At 33.8% G+C, this 21,832-nt stretch overlaps 1 protein-coding gene across 2 annotated transcripts in view; it reads left to right on the forward strand.

Annotated features, from left to right (window-relative positions):
- LOC133186369 (uncharacterized) overlaps positions 1-21,832 on the forward strand; it is a 53,229-nt gene that overhangs the window by 15,616 nt on the left and 15,781 nt on the right. The window contains exons 5-10 of one of the 2 annotated variants that reach the window (XM_061321622.1): positions 1,077-1,181; positions 1,647-1,763; positions 2,106-2,195; positions 2,987-3,055; positions 6,063-6,273; positions 8,934-11,179. In XM_061321622.1, coding sequence (XP_061177606.1) covers positions 1,077-1,181; positions 1,647-1,763; positions 2,106-2,195; positions 2,987-3,055; positions 6,063-6,259 — 578 coding nt within the window. In that variant the 3' untranslated portion in view covers positions 6,260-6,273; positions 8,934-11,179. Of the gene's footprint in view, positions 1-1,076; positions 1,182-1,646; positions 1,764-2,105; positions 2,196-2,986; positions 3,056-6,062; positions 6,274-8,933; positions 11,180-21,832 lie in introns of those variants that run through there. The other variant, XM_061321623.1, reaches the window with a different exon arrangement.

The raw sequence follows: 21,832 nt of genomic DNA on the forward strand, positions 1-21,832 counted from the left end.
TAGGAAAAATCTTTAAAAATCTTCTTCTCAAGAACAGCAAAGCCATGATGGGTCATATTTATATGGAAGCATCCTCAGGTAGTGTAGATTAAAGTTTGTTCAAATCATGACCCCCGGGTGAAGGGTGGGGTCACAATGAGCGATCAAAGTTTTACATAGGAATATATAGGAAAAATCTTTAAAAATCTTCTTCTCAAGAACAGCAAAGCCATAATGGGTCATATTTATATGGAAGCATCCTCAGGTAGTGTAGATTCAAATTTGTTGAAATCATGACCCCCATGGGTAGGGTGGGGCCACAATGGGTGATCAAAGTTTTACATAGGAATATATAGGGAACATCTTTAAAAGTCTTCTTCTCCAGAACAGCAAAGCCATAATGGGTCATATTTATATGGAAGCATCCTCAGGTAGTGTAGATTCAAATTTGTACAAATCATGATCCCCTGGAGAATAGAGGGGCCATTACAGGGGATCATACAAAGGAATATAAAGGATATATCAATCAAAATTTTCTTCTTAAGAACAGCAAAGCCATTATTTGTCATATTAATTCAAAAGCATCCCTATGAAGTTTAGATTCAAGTTAGTTAAATACCCCCCCCCCCCCCCCCCCCCCCCCCCGAGCCAGTTTTATATTTAAACTTTTCAAGACTGAACTGATTTCTGCTTTTTCCTAGCCAGAGTGCTCAGGTGAGCGATGTGGCCCCTGGGCCTCTTGTTTTTAAAGCTGTAATTTACCTATTTTATATTTTATTGTTATTGTTACCCACTAGGTCATGATCATACATTAAAATATATTCCTAAATATGCTCAGTCTAGTTTATTTATTTCCTAATAAATTTGCTAGAAGAACCATTCAGGAAATTAAATTACTTGCTTTTATTCCTATATAGCTAAAATACTTCTAACTTGTAATTACTATTGATCAGTAGTGCACTGGCGAATTCATTTTATAGTAATTTGACATCTGCAAGTAATTTTGAGATATTTAGTACTCAGTGAGTACTCGATTAGATAAGAATTTACAGTATACAATTATATATTACAAGTTTATCTTGTATCATTGAAAACAGAGAGAGATGAGGAGACTGCCATAGCCCAGGCCCTGAGGGAGATGGGATACAACAACCAGATCATACAGAGAGCAATGAATGATTGGAGGAGAAACCTAAAACCTGGTAAGCTTATATAGAGTGCAGTCATATTAGCCTAGACACTTCTATAGAGTCCCACCTTCTTAACTTGAACACCCGTAATCCCAAGCATATTAAGTGGACTAAGGAAGTGTGCAAACTAATGAAAAATACATTTTACAATGCGTAGATAAAAATATATATTTTGTTCCTAACAATTGTCAAGAAGGTGAATGGTCAGGATTATTGATTTTCTGATTACCAAAGCCCAGATATACTTCTTTTTATATACCAAACAAAGGCATAACAGTTTATCAGCTAAGTTTCTTTGCTTGCAGTTGCAACTGCAGTTGTCCAGTGGTTGTTTCAGATTGTTTGAGAGAAAAAAAAATACAAAAACAAACTATAAGTATTTTTAGTTACTTTTAAGGAAATGGGTGCAAAAGATAAATCTTGTTTACTGATTTTGTGTCCAATACAATAATTATGTAATGATCTGTAACTCCGCAGGAAGAAGACATCCCCCACCCATGACAGCGTCAGCTATACTGGACATTATAGAAAAACTGGAGAATCAGGAACAAACAAACACAGAGAGACCCCGAGAGACACCATTAACAATACCAGGTATGAGGAGCAGTGACTGTAAAGTGGCAGGGTTACTTAGTCCACTGACTACAGTAGAGCCTGTGCCATTGATATTTCTTCTCTCTGTCTTTTCCTCTCCTGCTTTAAAACTGCAAGATCATTACAGATTATCTTTTTACATCTCTTTCTTAAATTCCCTGAGTAATCCATCTCAATGTAACTTCCTTGTGATACAGTGTAATAATTTTTCTTGAGGTTTGCTCTGTCTATTTTCAATTATTTTTATAGATAAGTAGTAATTTTGAGACTAGGTCATAAGTTTCTTGTTGCCTAGTTTTCTTGTTCTTAATTTTGTTTTAATTATAATGTCATGAATTGTAGGAATGGACTCATCTGCGGGTGAGGTGAACAGAGTGAATTCTGGGAATGTTGGTGAGAGCATGACCTCTTTAGGTGCCTCAGCACTAGAAGGTAACTAAAGACATATTGTTTTGTTACAAGACTGCTGTATGCATATATACTGGTACAGTATTTTGTAATAGTGTAGCTCTTGTGTTTTTTGTTTTTTTTTTTTTTGTTTTTTTTGTTTGTTTGTTTTTTCTTTTCTTTTTAGAGAAAAGTTATTTTAAGTTTTGTAATTACAACATGAATTTCACATGATTGATGCATGTAAAAATGAATTAAGTTGTATGATTTGCAAAGGTATTGACATGTCCTTTGAAATTATTCAGGTAAATGTTCAGTAAATATTGTTTAAAGTTTGATAACTCCTCAGAATATCTCAGTATCACAATTCATTTCAACATATATATGTGATGTGCTAGTAAACATAATTCTTAACACTGATTGGGAAGTGACATATTATTAGCATCAACAATCAGAAAATAATTAATTGAAAATGAATAATTTGCTCCTGTGGAGAGAACAATTATAGGTTATAGGCATTCATGCCTGCTGTTCAATCCATTTCATACTACAATGAAGAAAATATATTCATAATGAAAGTAAGATTTGAAATTATGGACAATGTAATTATATCTCATTTAGCAGTGAACTCATCAGTAAATAATAAAATTAAATAATAAAATATTTGTTGTTGTAAGGTGCTGCTCTGATTGGCCATACTCTTCTATACTTTGTAATCTTTTCAAAACAGGACATCTTATTTGCCTTTAAAAACTGGAGAGTTCTTTCCCTTGACTTGTGTTACATGTGAAATGATTTTAAAGTGATGTTTTTATTCCTTTTTTAAAATTATTTAGAAAACCGTACAGATGCTAGGCTGGATGATCAACCAAGAGAATATGGGTACGATCAAAGAGAAAAACAAGGTAAAGTTTATAGTTACATGTGCTACTGGCATATATGCCTAAATAGTTTAATTCATTACAGCAATCTCAGAATCTGTCCTATTGAGACCCCCTAACCTGCATTATAGTTGTAGGGGTTGGTTGTAAGGGTATTACTGACATTACTGTGTATGTCCATCTTTCTAGCTGTTTGTCCCTAAGGCTTGTATGTCTGTAGACAAAAAGGTTGGACCCTTTAAATCATTTTCTGTGCTATGTAAAGTATGTATCAAAACCAAATACCTTCATTTGTTACATCTGTGTAGTGAGGTCAATGATATGCAGAGGCTTTGATTGTGCCTTGAAAGGGGGTGGGGGGCAGGCTCTATCTCATTAGGAACTCTAATTATTATTATGTTCAGTAAATACTGTTATGACTATAGTTTAAATTATATACATATATGAATTCAAATCCCATAAATATAAGATATGCTTATCTGAATCATCTATCAATGTATTTTTTTTAAAGTTTGGTGCATTTTTCAGTTAATAAAGCAAATCTTCTTTGAGGTTGCTTTTTTGATGGGGGGGGGGGGGGAGGGGTCATCTAGATATTTTTTAGCTCACCTGAGCTGAAAGCTCAAGTGAGCTTTTCTGATCACATTTTGTCCGGCGTCCATCTGTCCGTCTGTCTGTCCGTCCGTCTGTCCGTCTGTCTGTCTGTAAACTTTTCACATTTTCGACTTCTTCTCAAGAACCACTGGACCAATTTCAACCAAACTTGGCACAAAGTATCCTTGGGTAAAGGGGATACAAGTTTGTTCAAATGAAGGGCCACGCCCTCTTTCAAGGGGAGGTAATTAGGAATTAGTGAAAAAATAATGGCATCATTTAAAAATCTTCTTCTCAAGAACCACACAGCCAGGAAAGATGAAACTCATGTGGAAGCATCCTCAGGTAGTGTACATTCAAGTTTGTTCAAATCATGATCCCCAGGGTAGGGCGAGGCCACAATGGATGATCAAAGTTTTACATAGAAATATATAGGAAAAATCTCCAAAAATCTTCTTCTCAAGAACAGCAAAGCCATGATGAGTCATATTTATATGGAAGCATCCTCAGGTAGTGTAGATTCAAGTTTGTCCAAATCATGACCCCCTGGGGTAAGGCAGGGCCACAATGGAGGATCAAAGTTTTACATAGAAATATATAGGAAAAATCTCCAAAAATCTTCTTCTCAAGAACAGCAAAGCCATGATGAGTCATATTTATATGGAAGATCCTCAGGTATTGAAGATTCACGTTTGTTCAAATCTTGACTCCCGGGGGGTAGGGTAGGGCCACTATGGAGGATTAAAGTTTTACATAGAAATATATAGGAAAAATCTTTTGAAATCTTCTTCTCAAGAACAGCAAAGCCATTATGAGTCATATTTATATAGAAGCATCCTCAGGTAGTGTAGATTCAAGGTTGTTCAAACCATGATCCCCAGGGGTTGGGTAGAGCCGCAATGGATGATCAAAGTTTTACAAAGAAATATATAGGAAAAATCTTCTTCTCAAGAACAGCAAAGCCCAGATTTGTCATATTTATATGGAAGCATCCTCAGGTAGTGTAGATTCAAATTTATTAAAATCATGACCCCCGGGGGTAGGGTGGGGCCACAATGGATGATCAAAGTTTTACATAGAAATATATAGGAAAAATCTCCAAAAATCTTCTTCTCAAGAACAGCAAAGCCATGATGAGTCATATTTATATGGAAGCATCCTCAGGTAGTGTAGATTCAAGTTTGTCCAAATCATGACCCCCTGGGGTAAGGCAGGGCCACAATGGAGGATCAAAGTTTTACATAGAAATATATAGGAAAAATCTCCAAAAATCTTCATCTCAAGAACAGCAAAGCCATGATGAGTCATATTTATATGGAAGATCCTCAGGTATTGAAGATTCACGTTTGTTCAAATCTTGACTCCCGGGGGGTAGGGTGGGGCCACTATGGAGGATTAAAGTTTTACATAGAAATATATAGGAAAAATCTTTTGAAATCTTCTTCTCAAGAACAGCAAAGCCATTATGAGTCATATTTATATAGAAGCATCCTCAGGTAGTGTAGATTCAAGGTTGTTCAAACCATGATCCCCAGGGGTTGGGTAGAGCCGCAATGGATGATCAAAGTTTTACAAAGAAATATATAGGAAAAATCTTCTTCTCAAGAACAGCAAAGCCCAGATTTGTCATATTTATATGGAAGCATCCTCAGGTAGTGTAGATTCAAATTTATTAAAATCATGACCCCCGGGGGTAGGGTGGGGCCACAATGGATGATCAAAGTTTTACATAGAAATGTATAGGAAAATTTTAAAAAATCTTCTTCTCAGGAACAGCAAAGCCCTGATTGATCATATTTATTTGGAAGCATCCTCAGGTAGTGTAGATTCTATTTTGTTCAAATCATGACCCCCGTGTGTAGGGTGGGGCCACAATGGAGGATCAAAGTCTTAAATAGAAATATATAGGAAAATATCTTCTTCTGAAGAACTGCAAACCATGATTAGTCATTTTTATTCAATTTTGTTCAAATGATGACCCCAGGGTAGGGTGGGGCCCAATGGGGGATCGAAAGTTTTACATAAAAACATATAGAAAAAACATTTCTTCTCAAGAACAGAAAAGCTATGTTTAGTCATATTGATATGGAAGCATCCTCAGGTAGTGTAGATTCAAGTTTGTTCAAATGATGACCCCTGGGATAAGGAGGAGCCACAATGGGGGATCAAATTTTTACAAAGGAATATATGGGAATCTTTTTTTTAAATCTCAAGTACAACAAAGCCATTTGTTATATTGACATGGAAGCATCATCAGGTTGTTTAGAATTCATGCCCCCCCCCCCCCCCCCCCCCCCCCCCCCCCCGGTAATCTTTTCAATTCTGAACTGATTTGTGCTTTTGCCTAGCCAATGTGCTCAGGTGAGCGATGTGGCCCATGGGCCTCTTGTTATGCATTCCTAATCATTCTTTATTTGTCATGTTTTCATTCCATCAGAGAAGCAGATATTGCAGGAGGACTTCCTTGGCTTAACAGAGACTATAGTGTGTAAGGTCTGTTGTGACAAGGATGTGGCTGCAGCGTTCCTGCCCTGCGGTCACTTAGTCTGCTGTCTGGACTGTGCCCCTGCCATGAGGAAGTGCCCCCTCTGTGCAGAGCTTATCAAGGGCACAGTCAAAACCTACTTTGCTTAATTCATTAACTCTTGGTAAGTAGATATTCTTGGTCTGAAAAAAAGTTTTGTTGCCCTATACACAGAGTAAATGTTCTGTCAAAAAGTTTTTTACTGTTTTACTGTATTTTTGGCATCTCATATCTACTGTTTTTTTAATTCAGTTTTCCCTTAAGATAAAACCAATTAGCCATTAACAAGGAGAAATTTTGAGCTCATATTCTATCTGGTCTGGTTTCAGTCAGAAGTTCATTACTGTAATCTATTATTCGGGACAACTTTTATATTCTTTTTGTCAGTTTGAAATCTATCTGTGGAGACTACTTTTTGTGACTGAGGAAATATTTTACACAATACACAATGTTATTAGTAGTTTGCGGTTTGATATAGTAAAACAAAGGCGCAGAAATTGCAGATATTTCTCACATGTGAAGAAAAATTGGTTTATAGTATTTGCCTAAATTTTGTGGGATAATGGCGACAAATTTCATGTAATAGATATGAACATCTTTTTTTTTTTGTTTGACATCAGTAGTTGGATTTTGATATTTTCATATGGTTAAATCAGGTTGCTTAAGAAAAAAACAATCAATATGCCTCTAAAATGAAACATCATCTTCATACTTAGTTTATTTTATGTAATGTTTTTAGCTCACCTGAGCTGAAAGCTCAAGTGAGCTTTTCTGATCACCCATTGTCCGTCGTCCATCCGTCTGTCCGTCCATCCGTAAACTTTTCACATTTTCAACTTCTTCTCAAGAACCACTGGGCCAATTTTAACCAAACTTGGTACAAAGTACCCTTGGGTGAAGGGGAGTTTAAATTGTTAAAATAAAGGGCCAAGTCCCCTTACAAGGGGAGATAATCAAGAAAAGACAAAAATAGGGTGGGCTCATTAAAAAATCTTCTTCTCAAGAACCACTGGGCCAGAAAAGCTGAAACTTATGTGGAAGCATCCTGGGATAGTGTAGATTCTAAATTGTTAAAATCATGACCCCCGGGGGTAGGGCGGGGTCACAATAGGGAATCCAAGTTTTACATTGAAATATATAGGAAAAATCTTTAAAAATCTTCTTCTCAAGAACCACTGATCCAGAAAAGCTGAAACTTATGTGGAAGCATCCTGGGATAGTGTAGATTCTAAATTGTTAAAATCATGACCCCCGGGGGTAGGGCGGGGCCACAATAGGGAATCTAAGTTTTACATTGAAATATATAGGAAAAATCTTTAAAAATCTTCTTCTCAAGAACCTCTGATCCAGAAAAGCTGAAACTTATGTGGAAGCATCCTGGGATAGTGTAGATTCTAAATTGTTAAAATCATGACCCCCGGGGGTAGGGCGGGGCCACAATAGGGAATCTAAGTTTTACATTGAAATAAATAGGAAAAATCTTTAAAAATCTTCTTCTCAAGAACCACTGATCCAGAAAAGCTGAAACTTATGTGGAAGCATCCTGGGGTAGTGTAGATTCTAAATTGTTAAAATCATGACCCCCGGGGGTAGGGCAGGGTCACAATAGGGAATACAAATTTTGCATTGAAATATATAGGAAAAATCTTTAAAAATCTTCTTCTCAAGAACCACTGGACCAGAAAAGCTGAAACTTATGTGGAAGCATCTTGGGGTAGTGTAGATTTTAAATTGTTCAAATCATGACCCCCTGGGGTAGGGCAGGGTCACAATAGGGAATCCAAGTTTTACATTGAAATATATAGGAAAAATCTTTAAAAATCTTCTTCTCAAGAACCACTGATCCAGAAAAGCTGAAACTTATGTGGAAGCATCCTAGGGTAGTGTAGATTCTAAATTGTTCAAATCATGACCCCGGGGGTAGGGTGGGGTCACAATAGGGAAACATTGAAATATATAGGAAAAATCTTTAAAAATCTTCTCAAGAAACACTGGACCAGAAAAGCTGAAACTTATGTGGAAGCATCTTGGGGTAGTGTAGATTCTAAATTGTTCAAATCATGACCCCGGGGGTAGGGCAGGGTCACAATAGGGAATACAAATTTTGCATTGAAATATATGGGAAAAATCTTTAAAAATCTTCTTCTCAAGAACCACTGATCCAGAAAAGCCGAAACTTATGTGGAAGCATCCTGGGGTAGTGTAGATTTTAAATTGTTCAAATCATGACCCCCGGGGGTAGGGCAGGGTCACAATAGGGAATCCAAGTTTTACATTGAAATAAATAGGAAAAATCTTTAAAAATCTTCTTCTCAAGAACCACTGATCCAGAAAAACTGAAACTTATGTGGAAGCATCCTGGGGTAGTGTAGATTCTAAATTGTTCAAATCATGACCCCGGGGGTAGGGTGGGGTCACAATAGGGAAACATTGAAATATATAGGAAAAATCTTTAAAAATCTTCTCAAGAACCACTGGACCAGAAAAGCTGAAACTTATGTGGAAGCATCTTGGGGTAGTGTAGATTCTAAATTGTTCAAATCATGGCCCCCGGGGGTAGGGCGGGGTCACAATAGGTATTACAAGGGGGGAAGTCTGGTAATGAACAGCATGGCCAAAGTTACTCAGGTGAGCGATGTGGCCCATGGGCCTCTTGTCATTATTAGCCATTTGTTATTTAACAAGAATAAGCTTGATCTCATTAATACAAAAAGATGACCACTATGTTTGGGTTTGGGACGGAAGGCCTAAAAGCATGTAAAAATTTAAGGTATTTTTTTGTAGGTAAATGTATATCTGCTCTCACTCTCATCCTCATGATTATCCTGCTCGAGCATCTTCCACCTCCCCGTGGTGAGTAGGGGGCAATGGACAACAATACAACTTAGAGGACCTTGCTCCCAGTAAAGTGAAATAATTAATCATCAAGGCCAAAGGAAATACAGATGATATATCTATGATGTAGAATGATTGTTACTTGCGTTGAATGTGAAAGAATTTACAATCTACATGTAGACTTACAAATACCTTGACTTTGACCAACGAATTTATCAACATGGACAAAATGTAGAAAAGCTGATGTCATAGAATAGATACTTTCTAGCATAAGATGAGAGGCTAGATTGCACATTAGGTTTTACTGCTATAGCTTGGTTTATAGCTATGCTGTGCCAAACATGCTAAATGTCTATTGATTAGCTGTGTAAGACTATGTGTGCTAAATGATTAGTTCTGGCTGAAATCTGTGTCAATTGATTTGCTCAACTACAAAATGAACTCAGATCATTCATTTAAAAGTATTTAAGGCATTGGAACACGATACATACATAATTATTTTTTTAATAAAAATATGATCCATAAACATCGAACATTTTAAAAAAAAAATTAGATTAATAATTAAATCTTTTTATTTAGGCACTTGTATGAAGCCATGTAAGCCACATTTCAAGCATTTTTCAGATACAATACCCATCCTGGATAAAATTAATCAAACTATCAGAACATATTGCCACTTACATTTCATTTTAAGAAGAATATACCAATATACCTTATCTACATATAAAAAAAATGTTTAATTTCAATACACAGAAGAGGAATGAAAAAATTTTGACTGTGTTTACAGAATAGCTTGAAAGGATGTTGTTTTATTGACCATACAAGTTGATGGAATGTGTATAGTACAGTTTATTGTGAGGAACACCTTAACAAAGTTGTCTAGCAGAGAGAAGGTGCACTTTCTTCATTATCTCATCCACATTAAAAGAACTAGATGTGTTAAGGACTCTTTTTTGACCCCTTTTATTGAGTGACACTCAATGTAATCAGGATTTTTAATGCCTTATAAGGGGCAAAAAATGGCCTTACTGTACCTTGTTCTTTTGAATAACTATGTTTGGCAACATATATTAGAGGCTTTGTGAAAAATAAACTGATCTCATTATATATATATCCATCATCCTTTGCCAACTTTTTCTTGTTTTTTGCATTGTACATGTTATCTATAGTAGTACATGTATTATATAGAGTTGTGAGTAACAAGTAGATTAGAAAGGTTAATTTTATCTTGATGCTTATTTAGCAATTGCAAGATTTCAGTTAATATTTTAATTTAGCAATTGCAAGATCTCAGTTTATATTTTGATAATCATGTTTATGCAAGTTAATGTTTATACCTTGAACTACATGTCACCACTATCATCACTATGATAGCATTTTAAAGCTATTGTATGAAATGTTTGCAAAACTGTGTCGGAAATAATCCATTCCTTTTTTTTACTAGTTTAGTCATTGTCCCTTGCAATTGTACATGGACCGTGGGTATAAAGTGTGTAAATAAAAAATAAATTGCAACTGATCGAAAATGTTAGTAACGTACTGGTAGATTTAATAGACATTTTTATGCTTCGACTTGGAATTTGAAATATGCATATGCATGTATATTTCTCTACTAATTATATTTTTCATGTAATAATCAAGTACTTTATAAAACTAGTCAGGGCTGTTCTGGCAGTCAACGTTCCATGAATTTCAAGACTATGGAGTTTGCATATGTTTGACATCAGTTCAGTTATTTAATTTCTATTTTTTGTTGATTTCCTCCTCTAATTGGTCATTGGTTAGTTATTTTCAGTTGTGATCTATTTGGAGGAGGAAGTCTTCTTGTTAATACAAGTTTGACCCCTTGTAAATTTACTTTTTTGGTATCTTAACTTGGAGTGCAATAACTCATGACCATGACCAAACAACTTCCAGATGGGATTGTAAATATATGGAGAAGAGAGATTATTAAAAAAAATTGTATTGCATTTAATGATGCATTAATAACATATATTAGTTGATAACTTTGTATTATTCTTATCTAGTAGAATTTAAGTGGAATATTTTTTTTTTGTGAGAATGCTGTATGGAATTCAGCATTATATTCTGTAAAAATTTTGTTGCTGATACTTGTATGTACATTTTTATGACTTAGTTCAACCTATACATAAAGTTGTATGACTTAATTAAAAAAATAAAATGATTTTAATTTATTTTTCTTTTGACTGTCCCAGTGTGTAACATTGAAGGGAAAAAACCTGCCATAAATATATTTGATATTGGAACTAGATTGACTTTGTGAAACAAAGCTGCAATTTTTCATTAAATGAAATATTAGAGCCTCTTTTTCACAACAAATCTGAACTATAATTTTTTATAACCAGTTAACCATTCATTCGTAAACTGTACTCATTTTTGACATTCCATGCATTTGACAGTATGGTTAGTTTTATAATGAAAATGGTGAAGCTGATGAACAGTGATTGATAGGGGAAAAATCTACAAACAATAGAATCTGCAAACGGGGCATAAAACACAGACCCTTTGAAGTTCAAGTTGTGGGGTAAGATGGCTAGGAGGAATAAGCATCCCATGTTGACCGGTCACACTTGCCATGAGCTCTGTTTTGATCAGATAGAGGGAACATTCCACATTAGTCATATTAATATTAAAGAAATCTTATTTATTAGCATGAAACACGTCAGCCAAAGTACTACCCAATGATAGGTTATATGAGCTTACGAGGTCACTACATGTATAACGACCAAAAAATTAACGCTGATCAGCATAAATTAATACTGATTTTAAACGAGTTTGTTGAAATCCCTGTAAAATCACTGTACAATATGCCAGTAGCCTGTGTCGGTTAAAAAATTGATCGTACTCGGAGCATATCGAATAAGTTGGAAGACATAAACACCATATATGCAGGTGATAGCGGAAAATTACTACAAACATACGGAAAGTTGACGATGTTGAAATGCTGAAGTCATCTCGTTTGTTTTACAATCTTGTAAATTAATATTCTGTTTTCAAAATGTCTTAACATGCTTAAAATATAAACACTTAAAATTGTGATATCCAAAAGGATTATAGGATTATAAAGGAAACATCAACTTAGGGTATCTCGCACAAATGCCCGGTAATGTACCTTTTTTTTTTTTTTTTTTTTTTTTTTTTTTTTTTTTTTTGAGGAAACTTCTTAAAGTGGCAATACTTCAATAACAATTTCGTGGGAAAACTTACACATTATTGAGGAACGTCTAGTCTGACCTTAAATCAAATGAACTGGAGAGACATGTACAGTAAATGAATAATCACACATGCATGTGTTTATTGCAAAACTTTTGTTAACTCACCTAGACTGACTGGATAGCGCAGACTGTTTCTTCAACGTGTAAGTCACTAGTATGTCTACAGAACATAGAGATGACGGATCTATCACTGAAATATAAACAGAAAAAAAATGTAATCTTTTCTTTTTTAACGTTCAATTCTGAATAGAAAGAACTACATGTAATATTTTTATACCCCATGTGAGGCTCCAAGTACTTGCATTGGTACATGGGTATAGCAAAGAGTACAAGTTACATATGTTTCAGCATTAAAAGCTGTTTCTTTAAACTAGTTTCATAATCTAAATATCAGATTAAAAAAAAATCTTCTACTGTCAATTTCCAAATCTTTAAAAAGAGTGGTGCCCGTGATATACATCTCTGATATATATCTCTGATGACACTATACAAGTACACAATATGTAATGATAGAAAAAACTCAATGCAATAAATTAAATTAACTTCTTATTAAGTTGTTCAGTTCAATATATGCTATTCTTTGCCTACCGCTATATATTCACAATGCACTTGTCAATCTTGTAAAGATGTTATATGTAGCTTTATCTAATCACACCCACTTTGTTTGGTATGCATTACCGACCTAATACTGGTATTTTTGAACAAACCAAAATCGACAGGAAGATCAAAAACTTCGCCTTAATGTTGATTTATTAGATGTTCAGTGCGCGGGATATTTTGGAGGCATGAAGAGGCAAGAAACTGTGTGTGTGTCTTTGCCTCGACCTCGCGACTCTCTTTGCATTTGGCGTTGAATCAGAAAAAAATATATCAACTAAGTTGTTATAGAATGGAAAACTGTATATCCAGGAAAATTTTCAAAATTAATTTTCGAGCAAAGTATTTACTACTAAAATTAAGTTTCAATTCATCAAAAGTGATTCGTTTTTATGTTTTTATGCCCCCGTATCGAAGATTCGGGGGTATATAGTTTTTGCCCTGTCCGTTTGCTGTCTGTCTGTCTGTTTGTTCGCAGAAACTTTAACTTTGTCCATAACTTTTTATTGGTTGGAGCTATGGCTTTCATATTTCACATGTGTATTCCATGTGACAAGACCTATCACCATATTTGAACTTTTGACCTTGACCTAAGAGTTTGACCCAGTTTTGCAAAATTTTACCAAACTTTAACCTTGACCGTAACTTTTGAACAATTGGTGCTGGGGCTTTCATACTTCACATATGTAATCCTTGTGACAAGACCTTCCTTTGGATACCAACAACTTTGACCCTTTGACCTTCACCTTGGAGTTCGACCTACTTTTGAAAAACTTTAACCTTGGCCATAACATTTGAAGGATTGGTGGTACGGCTTTCATATTTCACATGTGTAATCCTTGTGACAAGACCTTTCTTTGGATACCAATAACTTTGACCCTTTGAACTTGACCTTGGAGTTTCACCTACTTTTGGAAAACTTAAACCTTGGTCATAACTTTTGAACGATAAGTGTTTCGGTTTTCATATTTCACCTGTGTATTTCTTGGGAGAAGGCCTTTCCTTGGGCACCATTAATTTTGACTATTTGACCTTGACCTTGATGTTTGACATACTTTAGAATTTTTTTTTTAACCTTTTCCATACATGTATCTATTCAATGGTTGTTGCTAGGGCTTTCATATTTCACAGGTTCATTCCTCGAGACAAGATCTTACTTTGGGTACCAACATATTTGATTTGCATTCGAGAAAGTTTAACCTTTGCAATAAGTTTCCATACGGGGGTATCAGTGTTTCACAAACACATCTTGTTTAACTTAGAAAACAATATGCAGAGTGATTTCCATTGGAGAGATTAGTATATTATTTTTTGCGATATTTTCTTATATTAAAACCCCAGCCTCTGACTAAAGACAAGCAATCATAGATTATCAATACACAACTTCAAATTAGGTATTTTTTTTACCCAAGACAAAACAGCACAAATTATCAATTCACAAATTACAATTAGATGTATCTTTTGACTTAAAACAAACTTGCACATGTTATAAAAGAAAATCTTGGACTACAATTAGGTGTACCTTTTGACTTAAGACAAAACGTTCACAGATTATTAATGCACAAGTTACAATTAGTTATATTCTTATAGCAAACTTACACAGAATATAAATACATAACTAACACATTTAGATCACAGAAGAAAAAAAAAACATACCAATAAACATACCCATAAAGCATTTCCAAGACTACTAATTGCGTCCAGTTCAAAATATGTTATTCCTTAGAATGAGCTTAGAATGCAAAAATGTTATCAGTCTCCTCATTTTACCACACCAAGTGTGTGTTTTTAAAATGACGATAGGAATGCATAATTCCATCTTTTTTGTTATTTCTGAACCAACCGAAATCCGACAGGAAGACCCAATAATCTCCATATCTTATATTGATTAAAAACGTATTCAGTGCAAGTGATATTTTGAATAAGATAAAAATATATATCAACTAATTTAAAATAGAGTGAAAAACTGTATATCTAGGAAAACTTTCAGCATTAATTTTTAGCAAGGTGTTTCCTACCAAAACTGAGTTTCAATTCATCTACAATGATCTTTATTTTTACTAGGAAAACAATATGCAAAGTGAATTCGATGAATATACAATTTTTTGCGGTCATATTTTCTTTTGGCTGTAAGAAAACCCAGGAATTTTCTAGACCCCAGCTTTTGACTTAAGACAAACAACTGTAAATTATCAATACGCAACTTAAAATTAGGTACATGTATATCTTTTGACTTAAGACAAACTTGCACAGATTATAAATGAACATCATAGGCTTCAATTAGATGTATCTTTTGACTTAAAACAAAACCTGCACATTCACAATGTATTATCAATTCACAAATTACAATTTGATACATCTTTTGGCTTAAAACAATCTTGCACAGATTATCAATACACAACTTACATTTAGATCACAGAAAAACTCAATAAACACAGGAACGCAATTCCCAGACTTGTGAGAACAATACAAAGAAAAATAACTCTTCCCTTTTCATACTGAAATTTTCCGTGAGTAATTTTTTCTCGGGAGATCCTTTGCTTGCGAAAATCCCAAAGTTTTGTTTAAAGATTCTGCAAATGTGTCGTTTTGAGGAGTTATTTACGTTAATGGACCACTGAATAAATTAATTCTGTAATATTTGTTTTACAATAGCGATTGCCCATTTATAATTTATATTGACACCCATTTGATAAACCACACATATTACAAATTTTCTTATACAATCTAACCATGGGTTTGTTAAATTTCCATCACAATATAGTTTAAACATATATTGTATAATATAATGTATTTACAATTTTATTTTGCTGACCTGAGTTAAATTTTCCAGATGTGAGAACATTCTTCAATGTACTGAGATATATAGAGGAAATCGACTCGTTTCACCATATACCATATACGCTGGTGTGAAACTTTTCAAACTAAATACATGCTTTAAATTTCAAGTGTAAATGTCAATGATATCAAGATATTAGTAGCCCCATACTTCAGAGCTATATAGTAATAAGACGTGTACCACGACTTTTTCAAAAAGATCAAACTAGCAGTCAGCTGATAAATTAAGTTGTCTAATTTTTCTTATGATGCCTTGCATAGTTGTTTGTGCTTGTACATATATATGTGTATTTTTTCTAACAAAAAAAAAAGTGTGTGAAAATACAACTTAAGTACATGTATCTAAATTCTTTACAATTTCTTTACCTATAAGTTGTCGCAATGAAATTTTCTTTTTAAGATAGGACTCTTTGAAAATACTAGGATCTGCGTTTTTTTTTTAAACATACACGTGCAACTTCCGTTGTCAAAAAATATCTGATATTCGGCAAGTGCATGTAGTCCATCGGCTGATTCAGCCATACTAACACTGTATCTGCTTAAAAACAATCCCACAATTTAAAATACATTAGAAATTTGTTCTCAATAGTATTTGTAATTCTTTGTGTAAGTCTACAATATTCTTGTTCCGTTAAAATTCATCGAGATCTTTGTAACCCTGCCTCATTTTTAAGCATGGACGCCAGGAAAGAAATCAAAGTGTCAAAAGAAATCGCATTTTAAACGTATTTTAATAATGGCGTTTAGGTTTAGTGTTTCGGAGGGTTGATCATGTTGATACAATTACATGTATATTAATTTTGACAATTACCGTATAAAGATATTTAAAAAAAAATCTTCATGCAATTTTTCACTTTAAAGTTATTTGCGACTGAAAATGTGACGAATGTGAACGTTATGGATAAAAATGTAAGTGGCTGAATTCACTTAGAAAAGAAAACAGGTTCTAGATAATAAAACGTTTACCTATCAATTGTACTAGAATTGACTTACCAGTAGTAAATGTCACTAAATGTCCAAACGTGTTGCCTCTGATGTGCCTTATCGCATTCATTATATATTTTAAGTTGGCCCGCAATCTGCATCTATCCAACCAATCAGATTTAACTTACTGTTAACATGGTTAATGCAGTTTGACTCATCGTAAGCGGGGTTCACATGGAAACTGTTTTAAAGGCGCGTTTAAGGATAAGTGACGCAGGGTACGTCATACATCACAAAGTACCGATTTTTAATGATAAATTCAACTGTATACAGCAAATGATTGGTAGCGCCCAACAATAACTGCCGTGAGAAATAAATATATACAATATTACGATGAGTCTTTTAATGCATTTTTTTTCCTTATCAAATAGCTGAATTTTGAAAAATCTTGAAATACATTGTATTTTAAGCTCAGTATATCTGTCACCATGCAATGAAAAAAAGCAAACATTAAGATAATGTGATTTTGAAATCTTAAAATTGGTAGCGAGACTCAGTCTCTCTGTTTGGCATCTTCTATAGATATTCCATTTTGAAGTATCGAGAGAAGAAGATACAATTATTAAATATTTATAAACATTGAATAATTTTCCAATTTTTTTTTTTGTCATAAACAAAACATTGCTTTTTGGGCCATATACAATATCTGATCAGCTTTTGGAAAATGCAGATATATGTAGTTGTCAATTGTCATGGTTACTGTGACGTTGATTTCCCTTATCTTGACCATCAGTCAAATGATCACTTTTTTAAAGATTACACTGTATATATTTCTTGTCCTGCACCACAGATTATAAAATAAATCAAGATACATGTATGTACACTTACCTGGGTCTTAGTAAGAAGTTTTAAATAATTAAGGAACAGAAAAACGAAAGGATCGAATTTCTGCTACACAAAAACAATTTTCTGTTATAAATATGCAAAACACCCTGCCTTATTATTAACAAAACAATTCAATTGAAATTTAATTCTCAAAGATGCCCGGATGACTGGTGCGCTTCATTTACATATATTGTAATAAATTTCAAAAGATTCAAAGGATTCGTTGTTTATCTCGTGAAAATTTATTTTTTAATTGTAAAATTAACAGAGTTCTTTATCCAAATGATTTTGCTAAATATTCCTGTTCTCGTAATATTTATTGCATTTTCCTTAAGCATTACTGATGGTTGGCTGTGCTGGCGGTTTATTCCTCTCGACAGGACTTGTAATAATTAAAATGATTCTTAATGAAAATTCTGAATAAAATCATAATCATTGCCTTCCTTAAAACAAAATGTGTTGCTATTAAACCAGGAAGTTGTAAGAAGGCCAAGCAAAAAGAATGTAAAAGGTGTCAATATTTCAGCTTGTTCATAAAAGATATGGAATAAATTTTACTAAAAAAAAAAATACCTGCTAATGAGTTATTTATTCCAAAACCAGTGTTTTCACACTCCCTAAATTTTTTCTTTAACTTTTTTCATACGTCTATTGAAACCGATCACGGTAGGCTAGTGATAGGGCGTTCGTGTATGATCAAGAGGCCCTGGTTCGTTTCTCTTTCCCGGCGCTGCGTCAAATCTAAAACGTAATCATAGTTAGTGACTGTTCCTTCGCCAAGCGCCCAGCACTAGAAGTGAAGTCACGGGTCTTTCTGATCAAACGTTTTATAAAAAAATGATTACCTGTGTCACGGTAGGCGTGTGCACGATAAAGAACCCTCACTGCTCAATGACTGTAAGTGCCGAGTAAATTAAGTCTAAATTTGAGTCCCTTCACCGGTATATGGTGACATCTCTATATGAGTGAAAAGTTCTCAAATGGGACGTAAAACAAGACACATGTACAGTCAACCAATCGTACCTCTAATAATCATTGCGTTATGTTGTAATAATATCTCAGAGATCTATATCTGCCATCTAATTTAATGAAAGACTGCTGCTAACGACAATCTGCTACGAATGCCCCATTGCTTCTTTTATGTCAGTTCTATGCAAGAAAGGGGAAACATGTTAAAAACCCACAAGATCCAGATGTTCAGCATATATGATTAGGCAGTATACCCTATCCAACCTTTAGGATTGGAGACACATTGGGGTGGATCTCAACATATATCCTACATTGCCCCAAAAATTATTATAAATGTTAAAGAAAATAATTGCTCCAACTCCAATTATTATAACTGACGTGAGGAGATACGTTAATCTGTTGGGGGCGAATATATCATTAACTGACTAAAGCTTTCACTGAGAATTATAAGCATTGCTCATAGTCGACGAATTATAATATGATTATATGTGAATCTGTATTTATCAAATGTTTGCAATGGTTATTGTCCCTTCACAAGTCTAATGTATTCATATTTCATTTAAGCCTCCACAATTCACACCGCAATTATAGCCACCTGTTTTGTATGGCTTCAGACAAAAAGTTTTGACAAATTGTTGAATATAAACACAATTATCTAATAAAACAAATAAAATGATGACGAAGAAAAAAAAATCTACCTTGTGGCAACTTTTGGTTCCTATGTTCTAGAAAATGCACGTTTGAATATATATATAACGAGAAAATCGTAGCATTACAAAGCTTAAGAAACAAAGTCTTAATTATCCTTGGTATCTATTTTTGAATATAGTAAATCATACAAAATGCCTAATATGCATTATTAATTTCTTGCCACTTAGTAGATTTAAAGAGTAATTTATGTTCTTTTGGCAAAAGAGCAGTTAAAAGATAGGAAATATTTTGTTGACCTTTGAATGATGTAGAATAAAACAAAGGAAAAGAAAATTCTACATTCCCTCCATATTAACTTACCAGCACAGAAATCTTAATTAATCCACATGTATATGTTCTAAACTTTAAGACAACTGCAAACACCCTGATGCAACATAGAATCGATGAATAATGCAGATGGAAAATTCATTGAAGGAATGCGAGGGAAACTTGTGTAATCACTTGCTTTGATTGGTTCACTGCAAAGCTTTTCAGCATTAAGGCGGAGCAAATGAGGATCCATTTTTATTCCGGAAAGTCAAAATGCAACTAACTAGCTCAGAAGATATTACTGTAATTGGACCCCGTCCAAATATGTAACACATGCAAAGACACTGTCATTGCTAATGCTATTTAGCATTCACAATAGAGTTTTCATATAATAATTATAGAAAACTGCGAGCATTTTGGGGTGTATCAAGTCTGAATTTGACTTTGATTTAAATGATTACTAATATACGGAGGCAGATATTCCACTTACCCATCATATGTCTATACCAACCCAAACTTTAGTGAAAGTAGATGAACAATGTCTCTTGGCATATTTTAACACCAGAGGAAGCGAACAAAAAGCTTTTGGATCAAAAAAGACAAGAAGTTTCAATTTTTTGTTCAGGTGCAGCACTGGCAAAATAAAATTACTTGCTTTTTTCACATTGCTGAAATACACGTAACACGTTAAGAGTCCAATCGATAAAAAAATTCATACTCTCTCTATGCATTTGATGTAAATAAGCCAATTCAGTGATTTCATGAAATTAAGTCTAGGGTATAACAAGGAATCTGCAGCGTAGATTAATATCTTGTCGCAAATCTACACTAACTCTGAGGATCGAGAATGTGTTACTTATGGATCCATTAAAACTGTGGAATGAGAAGGTTTTTTTTCTCAATTTTATCAATTTGCTAAAGAAAAATATCACAATTAAATTGCCCTCGACTTTCTCTATGCGGAGCACATCGCAATCAATAAGATTTTCAATAACGTTTTCAATATTAATCAACCTTAGTATTTTTATTAGATTGTTAAAAAATATGCCCCTTAATTTCTAAATCATCATGACCATGGCAGTGAGTAAGTCTTTTGTTTGTTTGTGTGTTTTGTTTGTGTGTTTCTTTGTTTTTTTTTTTTTTACTTTTCGAATATAATAATTGAGTCTACTAGATAATGTGACAACCAGAGCAGTCTTTACAAATAAGGAACTGATTTGTTATGTATCAGCCTGTATCTGTAACTGTATCTCACTGTGCATACGTACATAACAGATGTTCCTAATGTCCTTTTAAAATCTTAGGTTCATAAAAACAAACAACATTTTGGGTCACTGTAAATTTTCTTTAAGACTGGAAAGGTATCAGCATGGAAAAAATTGAATGGCGATTTAAAAAGATATAACACATTAAATACAATTTGTTTTATATTTGTCAGAATAGTTCGATCTAATCGCATTTGGTAGTTAAAGGTGCTTAGACACAGATTTGAACTTAATATTTTCTCAAATTTTCTGTATAATATCACGACTTATATATTGCAATAGCACTTCACACGAAAATATAATTAAAAACTTATTTTATCTGGAAATTATTGGAACTACGAATTCCGGGACGCGTTTGATTAACACATCTTTGCACTTACACAAATTTTAACTTTATCCTTAATATTTAAGAAAAGAAGCGATTTTGTTATGCATTAATGAAAACTATTACATCTATAATCTAGAAAATTCAGAGTAGAAATGTTCGAAAGCAAAACCAACTTATCAGTATTGTTCAGTCCATGCTCTGTGATGTGTACAGAGTTTAACAAATTGAATACACCCGTGAAACGTGAACTGTTTATGTAAACAGGGCACGAGCTCTATTATTGTTAATGTTTACGATTCACCGGGTGTGTTCAATTGTTAAAGTCTGCACACACCACTGAGCACGGACTTACAATAATGTGAGTGGGTTTTGCTTTCGAACATTTCTACTCTGAATGTTCTGGGTTATAAGTTTTAATATTTTTCATTAATACACAACAAAATTGCCACTTTTCTTTAAGTATTAAGAATAAAATAAAATATGTGAAAGCGCAAGGATATGTCAATCCAACGCGTCCAAAAATTCGAAGTTTTAATAACTTCGAGATGAAATAAGATTTTTATTATATTTTAGTATGAAATACTATGGAAACATATAAGTCATGAAATTATACAGAAAATTTGAGAAAATATTAACTTCAAATCTGTGTCCAAGCACCTTTAAAAGAATGAATTCAATGATACAATCACTGTGTCTTTGTTTGGCTTTACGGTCAACTGTTCACACACCTAGCACTGTGACAATGCATTTTGAAAAAAAAATCAAAATGCGTAAAAATTGGGACAAAATCAACGCACCTTGAATTTTCTTTTCAAAGTGCGTTATATTTGGGACAAAATCAATGCA

This window comes from Saccostrea echinata, unplaced genomic scaffold (genome assembly GCF_033153115.1).
Source record: "Saccostrea echinata isolate AGI-Se365-2 ecotype Australia unplaced genomic scaffold, CSIRO_AGI_Sech_v1 ptg000013l, whole genome shotgun sequence".
In the NCBI taxonomy this organism is placed as follows: Eukaryota; Metazoa; Mollusca; class Bivalvia; order Ostreida; family Ostreidae; genus Saccostrea; species Saccostrea echinata.